The following is a 14062-nucleotide window of genomic DNA, read 5'->3' on the forward strand; positions in this document are numbered from 1 at the left end:
AGCCACTTACTTTGATGATACCACAATTCAGAACCGATAGTTTATTTAAGTTTTCCTCGCTATATTGTTGGGGTATTGTTGGGGGTACGTGATCAGCCACTCCACCCTGCTGGTCCACAATCCCCCTCAAGGTTAGAACCACGGCCATAGCGTGCTGAGGTATATGATGCTACACAGCCGAATAAATCGGAGGCGCTCACTCACCTCCCGTGCGCGTGGAAGTCCAGGTGCAGGAAGCGGTCCTCGTGGGACACGGCCCTCCTGGCCCGCTGGTGCTTGCTGTGCAGGCTTCCTGTGTCATACGACAGGCCTTCATAGTGCTGGATGTAAGTGCTCAGGGGGTTCCCGTAGAGACCTGGGGAGAAAGGGAGAGAGATGGGAGAGAGGTGAGCAGCGCACTTCAGCACCCCTGGGTGACCCTAAAACGCCACAGGCTCGTTTCACGGGGCGGTGTTCGCCAGCCGCATGAATAAATAACGCAGACGCCCTGCAGCTGCAGAGCCTGTCAAAGCCGTCCCAGAATTCCCTGCCTGTCAGCTGGACTGCGGGAGCTTTAAAGTGGGTCACCATCACTGTGACATGTCAGAAAAGTGCCACTGCAAGGGATCGGATCTCACCGGCTGTGTTGACATAATTATACGTAGGAACCATATTCTCAATGCTTCGCTTTAACAGAAAATCAGAGCTTGAACTTCTTTTTAAAGAAAAATGAACGGCATGGAGAAGGGGAATCGATTAGCGAGGTATGGAGAATGTGCTGGTGTCTGCTCACAGGTGAAATTCTTCACCACTGTTCGTAAAGCCCAGATACTTGTGGCTAAAAGGGTCAGAAGTAGAAATAGAGAAAAACGCCTCCAAGATTGCCAGAGGTGACATCATTCCACCTGCTCGAAGAGATCCTGTAGAAATATTTTTCAGTGTCAAGAAATAATTTCAATTGTGAATGAGAAGTTTGCATGAGCAGAATCACAGTGCAGTAATTAGTGTTTCAGGTGCTGAACTGAAATGATCTGCCTCCTCAGTCCCAGCAGGGCACAGAACTGTCGGTAAGAAGAGGCTACAAACACAGCGATAACACCAACTACACTATGAGAAAATAATTGTGTGACTTCAGTTTATGTAAAATGCACAGAAAGCTGTTTTGAATATGTAAATATACCCTCCAGAACAGAGCTCAGCTTCTACACAGCCACTCATTTTCAAAGTGCTATCATTTCAACAGTAGCTTACAATAATAAAATCAACCATTGTCCTCTGTACAAACCTACAAGAACCCCAAGAACGTCTCAGACCATGTAAAGCACTCATGCCACTTCCATCTGCTTAGAGTGGACTCAGACGCACAGCCAGAAGGACATGGTCTGTGGCCCAGTTATGTGGGCAGAAGTAACCTCTCATTGAAATGATATTAATAGTGAAATATGATCTACCTGTCACAGCCGAATCAGAAACTCAGCTCAGGGTTTCGGGCTGACTGGCTGAATAAGCGCTGTGAAAATGCGGGAGCAACTACAAAGCTGATATGTCAGGTCAACGGTCTGTCAGAGATCCAAACAGATCATGCTGCTGGCCTGACAGATGTTGGTGGAGAGCCTGAAGGCAGCCCTATTGAGCACGCCATCTTAAACCCAGGAATAACACATCCTCAACCGACACTCGGGAAGACCTCTTCTTCTGTTTCCGAGAGGCCGGTCCCCCGCAAAACACGGTGCAGTCCCACACCGTCCCCAAAGTAAAGTCCGCCCGCTGTGACAGTTCATGATAGCTGTAATTTTTACACAATAGAATGCAGCGAGGCCAGAGAACACGGGGCGGCCGTGTGGCTTTTCTTCCCAGAATGCAGCGGGGTTTCTTTCCTGGGAACGGATGAAGCACTGAAAAGCGCAGCAGAAATCGACACAACCTGGGAGGTCGTAGAAGGACCTTCAGAGCTCGGCAGGGTTCCTCCGGCTGCCGTCTGGTTTTAGTACATTACAGCTTTCATAGCAGGAGCCCGCAGTCAACCACCTATTACGCTTGTGAGGACTGCCCATTTCACAAAGAGCACGGCACCCGCAGGAGCAACTACCTTATCTCAGCTGCCAGAGACTTCTGCGCTCGCTGTGAAATACAAGTAAATGCATAAAGCATAAATAGAGAAATGTGAGAACCTCTGATTATGCTAATTATATTTATGCTTATTATTTTAGACCGTAGACTATTTTAGACAGTAGCCTGTAATAACCAGTTTACTGCATCTGCAGTAGACTGAAGTCTAGCCAACTACTCAAGATACTAGCTAGCAAGCAAAGCCATACCAAGCTAGTCACTGGTACCTATTTCACTTGTATAGTGAATAACTTCCCATACGAGCAATCTAAAATCCATCCATCCATCCATTATCTAAACCCGCTTATCCTGATCAGGGTCGCAGGGGGGCTGGAGCCTATCCCAGCATACATTGGGCGAAAGGCAGGAATACACCCTGGACAGGTCGCCAGTCTATCGCAGGGCACACACACCATTCACTCACACACACACTCATACCTACGGGCAATATAGACTCTCCAATTGTAGGGGAAAATTCACAGAACGAAAGATCTCCCTCCTAAAATCATGATAACCAATCACGAGTCAAAATCAGACTCCGCCTTAGTGAGCAGGCTGGTTCCTCCAAAACTCTCGACGATGTGTGCTAAAAGTTTATCAATATATCTGTATTAAAGTATGATATGTACCCTGTATAGTTTCAAACTGATTAACTGCTAAATTGTGCTAGGATTACACAGTGAACCCAGCCAGCTGGCAGGGGGGGGCCGTCTTGAACTGTGTAGACCAAACTGTCAAGGACACGGGCATAGCAAGATATGACTGTACAGCTGATTTCTCCGGGACTCTCGATGTTTTATGCCAGGAGTGTATCTATGTGACCTAGAACATTAATTATAGCTGAGCTTATGAAAACGCAAGAAACCACAGTGAAAACTGTTGAAATGAGAGCAAAGAATGCTACGTACATTTATTCCCTTAGAAGAGAATAATTAATCAAATGTTTAGTATGTCTGTATATTAGAAAAGTATATTAGAAGTGAATATTAATTAAATGTTTAGTTTGTCTGTATATTTTCAATGATTTCTGCTGCTTAGTTCGTCTTATAAAAAGCGAAAGATACAGAGTGACGTGTATGGATGACGTGTTAGAGGGAGGGCATCCAGAACTTTCTGAGGTCTGGTAGTTTGCCAAGAGCAGGTGCGGGGTGAAGTGAGGACACGTAGTTGGCAGAATGCCCTGAACTTTGTACAGAGTTGGCAGAGCATAAGGACCGTTGGCAATTTGCCACAATGACGTTGTGGGAGGAGCGTTGGGAGGAGTTACGATAAGAAAAGTGTGGGTGATTTGCCAGAATGAGGTTTTAGGAGGAGTTGTAGGTGGAGTAACTGTGTATAAAATGGGTGTACAAATGCCAGTCGGGGTTCAGTTCTGGAGAGCTGATCCGGCTTTATGCACGTGTGCTAATAAAGTCTGATTTTCCTGAAGATCTTGCTGCCTGGTGTCGTCTTTTCCCTCGCGAAGATGTTTTTCGACAAATTGAAGATTTGGACTCTGTCGTTTCCTAGACACGACATTTGGGGGCTCGTCCGGGATACGAAAGAGAAGCTCCCGGCGACTGGAGACCAGGGTGGAGAGTACTTTTTGATAGGCTGCAGCTGCAGCTTATCAGGGAATGAAAGTATTCAAGGACTCTGATCTCCTCTCCCGGACGCCGAAGGCAACATTCTCTCGTATAACTAACCCGGCAACTAAATTAAGGGGAAAAACGTAGCAAACTTTTCAGGAAAAGTGCGCGAGGTGAACTGTGAGTAAACGGTGTGGGAATTTATTAATTGTGTTGGAAAATGTTTTTTTAGCAGAACTTGTATTAAGTCTAAAAAGTATATTGATACTGCGGACTGAAGTTATATTGTTGCTGCTAACGATTTTAAGTTATGTGATAAGAGGTGCCAGAGACTTGGAAGGAAAGAAACCCAAAAAGGGGATCCTGCAAGCTATATCTAGGTAGTTACCTCAAGGTGTGATGTAAGAGAAAAATTGCTGATAAGAGAAATTACTGTTACGCTGTGCTGATGCTTCGAAGGCTTGTGCGAATATAATGTTGTATTGAGGCAACAAAGGTAAAAATAACGCTGTGCTGAGGCTTAGAATGCTTGTGCGTGTGCGGATATAACGTTGTATTGAGACAACGGAGGTAAAAATCGTTATTTATGTATGTGTAAGATAAGAAACGCAAAGAGTGAATAAAAGTATTAACGGGAGAAAATACAGGCTCTGGCGGAAAAATAAAGATAAAATATATAATAATATAGATAATAATAGGGAAAATAAAGGGTAAAGACATAATAATATAGATAATAATAGGCGGAAAAAATATAAATAAATAGATAATAATATAAAAGTATTACGGGCAGTATATGAAAATGAAAAAGGGAAAGAAAACTGCGATTGAGATAATAGCGGGGGTGTATCTTAAATGTATACAGGAGATAGAAACTATCTCCGATAAGTGGAAACAAAAAAAGAACTAAGAAAATGGTGGCAAAATGGCCGTTTGATAAGAAAAATATGCGGAGGAGAAGGAGAGTGTAATGGCGGCGGGTAGAAACTGAAGCGAAGAGGCGACTCCGCCTCCATATGACGTGTGGCCTTGGGAAGGAGGAGTGTGGAGAAGGGGGGTCAAAACAGGTGCAGAGGGACTTAGCTGGGTGATACAGAACTATAATTTTTTTTAAATAAAACAAGAACAACACAGAAACCCATACGGTTTCGCGATAAGGAGGAACTCCCCAAAATAGTAGGGCCATTATTAATTAGGGCTGCTGTACCTCGATATATTCCCTGGTCCACTCAGGGCATGCAACATGTAATAACAAATCTCCCTGAGTTACAGAATGGAGTGAGCCACTGGTTCAGGGTGCTGGAGCAGGAGATGAGCGGCCGAATCTTGGCTGTCGGGGGCCTGAAGGCTCTCCTGGGGAAGGTTGTGGGGATGGAAACAATGCTGGACATATTCGAGCAGGCTGGCGTTGTCAGAGCCCAGATGCAAACCTACAGCAGTGGACAGTGGGCCATTTGACAATGTACGTGCTGCGCAGGTGGAGGCTGATAACCGAAAGGGACGCACAAACAGATCCCATAATGCCGTAAAGCCATACGGGAGGGGATGTCACCAGGAGTGGGGTGCCGCCTCGATGAGGTGGTGGGACTGAACACCATGACACACAGGGAGTTTGTGGATCATGTGGCGCACGCTGTAGAGACAGCGAGAAGAGGAAAAAAGCTGGAAGATCAAGCTAAAGACATTCAAAGAAAACTACTGTGCAGCTGAAGGAGCTGGAAGCCAAAGAACAAAAGCACCCCCCACACCCGAACCATGGAGCAGCCCGATGGCGCCCCGCCAGCGGTGGTCTACAACTTCTCCGGCATCCCTCACCCAGTGGCCATGCAAGGTAATATACAAGGGGAGGAACTACAAATGGGTGGGAACCAAATGAAGGGAGGGCCAGGGAATGGTGGGCAAACCAATCAGTGGAAAGGGCAGCAGAGTCAGCGCAATTTTGATGATTCTGGTAGGGGTAGTATTTATGATAGCTGGTATTTATCAGATTCTAATTGGAGTAGAAAATCAAAGTAAAAATAAAAGTAAACTTGGTGAACTTAGACAGAGTAGTAACACATAGAACCAGACGCCTTCCTAAAGGTTCTTTGTCTCTTTTTATTTTCTTGCTCATGTGAGCTTGTGGGTGAGGGACGTTGTCCCCGGTATTTGTATTTTGGTTTGTGTTTTTTCCTGAGCTGCGTCTCATGGTTCTTTATTTCCGTGCCTAGTGTTTTTTCTGGGTTGTATGTTGTTATTTTGGTTTTGTTTTTTTTAGGGTCGCTTTATTCCAGCTTACAGCTGGGAGTGCCAGAAGCACCAACAGTGCCCCAGCGGACCCAGTACGAGAATTGCAAGCCGGCTCATCAGTGGAGGGACGTGCAGACCACATCCACTGGTTGGAAGATCAAGCCAGCTCACCAGTGGAGGGACGTGCAGACCACATCCACTGGTTGGATCCAGGAGCCCACCTGTTACATGGACTATGGCAATTCCTCGTGCTACGAATCAACATGTTAACAAAATTAAAAGAAGTGTGTGATAATTTTAATAGTTGAGTCACTTAGGATAATACATACAGCTGTGATACGGCTATGGCCAGTCAAATTACGCGGGATGCACTTGTGCAGAGAGTGTTGGAGGAACCATGGAAACGCTGTTATATTGAGTCTGAGGCAATTGGATGCTGCTATAGCAGCAGGGGATGTGCAGGAACCCAACTTAGTATGGTGCATTGGCCAAGGGAGATATTCGGGGCCATAGGTTTTGACCCCGAAAGGGGGGAATGTAGGGGAAAATTCACAGAACGAAAGATCTCCCTCCTAAAATCATGATAACCAATCACGAGTCAAAATCAGACTCCGCCTTAGTGAGCAGGCTGGTTCCTCCAAAACTCTCGACGATGTGTGCTAAAAGTTTATCAATATATCTGTATTAAAGTATGATATGTACCCTGTATAGTTTCAAACTGATTAACTGCTAAATTGTGCTAGGATTACACAGTGAACCCAGCCAGCTGGCAGGGGGGGGCCGTCTTGAACTGTGTAGACCAAACTGTCAAGGACACGGGCATAGCAAGATATGACTGTACAGCTGATTTCTCCGGGACTCTCGATGTTTTATGCCAGGAGTGTATCTATGTGACCTAGAACATTAATTATAGCTGAGCTTATGAAAACGCAAGAAACCACAGTGAAAACTGTTGAAATGAGAGCAAAGAATGCTACGTACATTTATTCCCTTAGAAGAGAATAATTAATCAAATGTTTAGTATGTCTGTATATTAGAAAAGTATATTAGAAGTGAATATTAATTAAATGTTTAGTTTGTCTGTATATTTTCAATGATTTCTGCTGCTTAGTTCGTCTTATAAAAAGCGAAAGATACAGAGTGACGTGTATGGATGACGTGTTAGAGGGAGGGCATCCAGAACTTTCTGAGGTCTGGTAGTTTGCCAAGAGCAGGTGCGGGGTGAAGTGAGGACACGTAGTTGGCAGAATGCCCTGAACTTTGTACAGAGTTGGCAGAGCATAAGGACCGTTGGCAATTTGCCACAATGACGTTGTGGGAGGAGCGTTGGGAGGAGTTACGATAAGAAAAGTGTGGGTGATTTGCCAGAATGAGGTTTTAGGAGGAGTTGTAGGTGGAGTAACTGTGTATAAAATGGGTGTACAAATGCCAGTCGGGGTTCAGTTCTGGAGAGCTGATCCGGCTTTATGCACGTGTGCTAATAAAGTCTGATTTTCCTGAAGATCTTGCTGCCTGGTGTCGTCTTTTCCCTCGCGAAGATGTTTTTCGACAAATTGAAGATTTGGACTCTGTCGTTTCCTAGACACGACACAATCAGCCTAACGTGCATGTCCTTGGACTGTGGGAGGAAACCGGAGTACCCGGAGGAAACCCACGCAGACACGGGGAGAACATGCAAACTCCGCACAGAGAGGCCCTGGCCGACGGGGATTCGAACCCAGGAGCAATCTAAAATGGTGGCACATATTGCACTCACTCACATTATTATTATTATTATTATTATTATTATTATTATTATTATTATTATTATCATCATGACATCCACCAAATCACTGAAGAAAGAAATGAGACGCAGGATGGCGTCCATCTTAAAGCACGGCTGTAGAAAACTCCAGAGGTCTCCCAACTGAGCCTGCAGGCACGGATGGCCCCTGAGGCCACAGCATACTGGTTGGATGAGTCAGGGTGAAAACACTCAGACCGGCCACACCACTTACTCTGTGCTACCTGGCTGCACGGCGTACAACAGGACAAAGCAGGAGAGGAGAGAAACTGCGCCTCTGAAGACTTGGAGAAAACAGAAACTAATTTGTATCAGCAGTGCACACGCACTCATCTCCTTTGAAATAAGACAGGAATAAAAATGGAAACTGAACCGTAAAAATGAATACTGAACCTTACATTGCGGAGATGGAAAACGGCAAAAGTCAGCAAACAAAAATGCAATAAATACATTTCTAATTCTATTGTACTGAGTGTAGAGTGTTTTTGCGTTCATTTCCTTCCCTGACAGGACAGATCTGCTGTAAAAGTAGCAAGAAGAAATTCAGTGTGCAGTCCAAAAAAAATAAATAAATACATTGGAAAAAAAAGAAGAAGTATTTTCAGCAGTTAATGAAAAAAACACATTTGCTTGGCGTGTGTTAAAAATAATCAGGCCAGAAAGCTTTATCATCAAGTATCCTCAACTCGTCCTCAAATGTGTGCGTGTGTGTGTGTGTGTGTGTGTATGTGTGTGTGTGCGTGCACGTGTGTGTGCCTTTATGTCCAGAGCAGACAGATAAAATGGCTCAGTTCTTCTCGATACCCAGGCTTACAGAATCAGCTGTTTGCCATCAGCCCATCTGGTGATGAAGCACTCTGCCCCTCTGTTCTGGAGCAGGGGAGGAGTGTGGAGTCACATGACTCAGCGCGGCTCAGCTCTCCTGCGTACAGATGCACGGGCGGTTAGATACAGGTCAGCGGTTCCATTAAACACCGGTGACACAGGAGGTGTGCAGAAAAGCGGAGCTCCAGCAGTGGGCTTCAGCACAGCTCCCAGCTAACGGAGACGAAGAGGGCTCTGCCCGGCACTCCTACCACTGTGTCACTGAGAGCAGCCACGCTAACCGTACCCTTACAGCCGCTCCTGTTACCCTAACCCTGACTATCACTCCTCACTGCTCCGTGTCAAATTGTTAGAGGAACAAGAGCAAAGATGACGGCTGTTTAGGCCCAGGCCACAAAGAACAAGTTTATGTCCAGCAGGGCTGCTAAAACAGCCCGTTTACTGTGAGCGAGAAGAGCTGTCATTGTTCTGCACAGGCCCACACACTGGCATAATAATGCATGTCTAATACACGTATGAATTAATGCTATTGTGTATTTTGGGCAGAATCGCATTCAGTGTTAGCCATCAGAAGCGAAGCTCATGAGGTCAATGAAAAATACACCACAGAAAGCATTTTCAACAAACCATCTCCTGCTGAACGAGAATAACAGCATTAAGCCACATTGTACAAAAATTCTGAGATTATCATGCTCTGACACCATAGAAAGTGAGTGGTTTCTATATGCAACACTGGAAAAGAAGAATGTAAAATGCACAGAAAGCTCTTTTGAATACGCAAATATACCCTCCAGAACCGAGTCTCTGTCTTTGTATGTTCGTACATACTAAAGTACAGAGTAAATAAAAAAAAGTAGCCTAAATTTTAACTGTGAAATCTGAGTAACAGAGATTGTGGAATTATGATTCTTGGGCTTAAGAGTTATATATGTAAAATACAAAACAATGTATACATTTTTCACAGGGCCTTTACGTGTTCATGTGCGGGCCAGTACCAATCACGCCTGTAGTGGGGGTGTTTATGTCTTTTATAAGAGATAAAGGCCAGTATCACTATTGAATGATACGGCCAATGCTGACACCTGCTCATACTCTGCCTAGAACTCTAGAAGCTGGTTCATGTTCACAGAAACCGTGCAGCTGAAGGCACGCGGACACAGACCGTGCAGCTGACGGCACACGGTCAGTAACGGGGCAACCGAAGGAACGGTCACGGCAGCCAGCGATGCCAAAGAAGCGGCGTGACACGAGCTGAAGAGAGAGCGTGTTTACGGAGAGCCTCTCAGCGATTCAACAGTTTCATTTCAAGACAACAGACAGCAGGAACGAGCAGCTCTTCCCTGGTACAGCCGAAATGAGCCGCATTAACACGGCCCAGAGCCCACGTCCTCATTCATTTACCCCCGACAAGATGTGTCCAGCCTTCCAGCCTGCACAGCCGTGATATCCTAAACGTTATGCCCAAGGGACGGCCTTGTTATCAGTAAGGGTAAACAGAGTTTGAGACTGGCTGGTCTGTGTGCTTGTTGTTGTGTCATAAACACGCACTGAATGGCTTGCGTGAAGTCTGTCCTCCATATATTATAAGCACAGACACCAGATTTCTTACTTAGATTGTATTGCTATTCCAATGAGAATATATTTCTTCCTAGGCTACGCTGCTACAAACAACATTAGCTGAGAACACTGGCGTGAACCAAATCACTATACATTCAGTGATCACTTTATTAGGTAGACCTGTACACCAGCTTGTTAATGCAAATATTTCATCAACCGATCATGTGGCAGCAACTAAATGCATAAAAGCATGCAGGCGTGGTCAAGCAGTTCAATGTCAGAATGGGGAAGAAATGAGTGTAGCTTTAATACACTTAACACTGATTTTCCTGCATTATGTAAGGAACAAGTCATTTGACAATGTTGCGGCTTCATTTCCAAGGCATGAAAAGGCAAGAATGTGCAGTCTGGAACACAGTGTATTCAGTTTCTTCCAAGAACAGTGATAGTTGACCGTTTTGCCTCCAATGAGATGAGACGCTTAAAACCTCAAAGAGAACTTAAAGGATCTCATTACATCCGAACAAAAGCCTGATTGCTCTGTGGTTTACCTGCGATTTAATAAGCTCCGCTACCATATGAAAGCCCTCCAGGTGCAACTCAGGCCTGCACACTCTCAATATAATATTGTTCAGACCTTAAATATGTGCTTTTCTTTCATTCAGATACTTTGTTTCCTGTATATTGTGTTCCTCCTGGTTATAATGGACACGTATGCATGGGGGGGGGGGGGCTAGTCAGAGTAGTGTACGCCCTCACAAAATATGTGCGGACACTGCAAAAGTGGGTTGGTGAAGGGATGGGCCAACAATGGACAGAAGAATAGTTCAAAAGTTGTTCAAATACGTACTGTACACTGTAGGCTGTAAGATGCGATATGATCGCAGAAACTGGCTGTAAAATTAATTTAAAACAGCCCAAAATAAATCATTTTCCAAACATAAAATCTGCCCGGTGCCAAAGTGTGATGGAATGCAGTTTATGCAGTCTCCATCCAGCCTCATCACCATCATCATCATCATCATCATCATCATCCCCTCCTCACAAGAAGATCACGGGTCCCCATTCCAGACCAAATCCCCTGACCAAGTCCTGCCTTTTAAACTAAACTCGTGTGTAATGCCAGATGAAAGAGCTCATTGTCTGTGTAGTAATCAAACTGAGGGGGAAACACAATCCAAAGAATGGACTTAGGATCCATAAATCCCACACCGAAAAGGACTGCTACAAGATGCTCTGAGCCCTCCTGTTCCCTTTCACATTTATACACCCTCAACAAGCTCCTCCAGCCCCGATGGCCAGGCCGGTCTGCCCTGCCAATGATTAAACCAGCCTGAACATCCAGGGCTACTGCCCACGCGCTGGCTTCACACTCCTCTCCCGGGCCTGCCCATAACTCAAAACCATTATACAGCGAGCTTTAGGTCACCATGACACGGTTTGGGAGACTGCGCATAGCTCAAGATGACAGGAAAAGCTGTGTCACTTCCCACATCCGTCACTGCCCCGCACCCACCACCACTGGGGAGAGGTTACTGCAGCCCTTCTGCAGAACACAAGATTAGCGGCGTGGACAGAAGACACAGGATGGAGAGCGAGCAGTGCAGCTCAAGAGGTCAAGGCCAAAGCAGACACAGAACAGCCTAACAGAACAGGGTTTAGAAATACCTCCACTAGCTTTATAAGCCCAAGACTTTAAAAACATCCAGCTACTGTATGCAGATTTGAGCAGTGGGTGGACTTTTTTCCCGCACACACTGTTGGTCATACAGGTGTTAATCGCACTAGGATCAATAACTAGTGTCCTTCTCAATCACCATAACCCTCTTTATAAACTCTTCTCAAATTCTTCACTCTCCTCAGTTTGAGAAGAGTGTCTGGCCCTTTAAAGAAATCGGCTACAACACACAGCAGATACGCGACGAATCCAGCACCATCAATGAACTCCCCAAATTGCAGTTGCTGAAGAATATTTGTATACCCCCCACCCACAAGGCCTGAACTGCCTGGCAGCATCAAACAATTTCTCACTTAAAACCGTGCTCAGTTGCTTATCAGAGGTTTCCAAGCTATAAAGAAGGATTTCCTCATACAGGCATTTACAGTGAACCTATGGGAGAGGAAAAAACAGGCTGAAATGAAAGGAAGTGGAAACAGAGCGGGCTATGAATCACACACTACGGGCAGGGTTAATGAAGTGCGTCGGATGACTCTTTGGCCCTTAAGATGGAGGACGGCGTGGGCTCCGCGCTGACTCACCGTATCTGACGCCGCCACATACAGCCAGGTGTGCATTGGACCAGCGGCTACCTGCCCTGACAAAGTGCCTGGGTACCGCGACTGTTACTCATGACCGTTAGCTACAGTCACGTAAAAAAGCCTAACTAGTGATGGGAGTTGGAAACTAGCAGCAGCTATAACCGCTGTATGCAGAACATCAGCTACATGAACCTGGTGTAAACCAGCAGTAATGATGTCTCTTGGCATTGTCCCTCCTCAGATAAATGTAAAATAAATAATAAAATAATGCCGCCCGTCGATCCGACAGGCTCTGCATCGGACAGCCGCGTCGCTGGTGATGGGCCCGGGCGGGGCGGACGCTTCGGAGCGAGTGGGCCTTTGTGTGCAACCTGGGGGCTGTGCAGTTCTGTGAGGGCAATTGTTCTGGTTGTGAGAACTGCACGCAGTCAACTGAGCGGGGAGCGGGATTTAGCACACAAAAGGAGGAGGTGAGCACGCTGTGCTGCTTTGTACCAGAACGGGGATTTCATGCATGTGTAGAGAGACCAGGCGCAGAAAGACTGGACAAGTTTGTGTCGGGTAGACATGGTGACACTTAGTGACCATGGTGACAGTGACAGACTTGGTGACAGTCGCTCCAGCTCTGTGACTGATAAATTATTGTCATGTATTTGATTCTGGTCTCATGTAGCATTCACACCTTGATTTGTGTTATATCATGCACTATTTTCATACATAAATATTAGAACCAGTTCAAAGCGACTGAACTGTGAAAGGCCATGTCAGGTGATATTAGGTCACAGCTATCAGAGTGCTTATTGCTACATTCTTCGGAAACTCATGACCGTGGTGATATGCTAGGTATGTATGCCGTTATACGGTTATGAATGTTTATAACAAGGGTTATGGGGATTAGAGCTGATAACAGGGTTATGAAAACTCACTTCAATGCAGTGTTAACTGACATTTACTATAGCACTATGAGTACAGAAATAAATTAGCAAAAACAAAATAAATGGCATTACATAATCATGAGAGCAGGCCTTTCAGCCCAACAATGCTCCCCATTTTCTTTCCACTAAAGGTACTTTTTGCTCATTTTACCAACAAACTGGATATTATCTAGCACCATATGAAGCCTGGTCTTGAAAAGCTCAGAGTTTCTGCCTCACAAACCAATTCCCTATTGTGGCATTACCAATAAAACGTTTTTACCCCTAATTGTTCCGTAAAAATCTAGCGTTATAAATGGATTGTATGTAAAAACAAAAAAGTAATCAGCGTAGGCTGCTCTGGAAGTTTATGCTAAATGCTGAAATAGATCTGCAATGGGATTGCAGGTACACAAAATTAGACAGACCATTTGCTGGCCAGAGCTTCAATAGGGGATGGAAAATTTGTGTATTTTGTCACCAAAATGGGCAGAGCTAATATATGCCACCAGTGTCTTACTCAGGATTGCCTGCCTCAGGCAATAGGCAGACTGCTATTCAAAACTCTTGTACCAAAACCACTCAGTTGAAAAACAGGTTTGAACCACTGATCACAAATGTTACCGTTCAGAATTACCACTTGTCAAGTCTAACACTTCTTTGTTACAGACCAGCACAAAAAAAAAAAATAGGGGATTTAGTTGAACTCAGTTGGAATATAGAAACTTTCCTGTTTTGTCTGTTTTCAGCTTGTTCATGCAAATGAAAGCACTCAAGTTACTACAGCGTAGTAATGAGCAGTGAACCATGCCTTACAAACACAGCTGAGAGAGAAGTGTCCA

The 14062-nt window shown here is 45.2% G+C and overlaps 1 protein-coding gene across 1 annotated transcript in view; it reads right to left on the reverse strand.

Annotated features, from left to right (window-relative positions):
• The window catches only part of LOC133110979 (disintegrin and metalloproteinase domain-containing protein 10-like), a 64699-nt gene that overhangs the window by 43113 nt on the left and 7524 nt on the right, over window positions 1–14062 (reverse strand). The window contains exon 2 of the mRNA XM_061221106.1: window positions 205–355. Within this exon, the coding sequence (XP_061077090.1) occupies window positions 205–355 (151 nt within the window). The remainder of the gene's footprint in view (window positions 1–204; window positions 356–14062) is intronic.

This window comes from Conger conger, chromosome 15 (assembly GCF_963514075.1).
Source record: "Conger conger chromosome 15, fConCon1.1, whole genome shotgun sequence".
In the NCBI taxonomy this organism is placed as follows: Eukaryota; Metazoa; Chordata; class Actinopteri; order Anguilliformes; family Congridae; genus Conger; species Conger conger.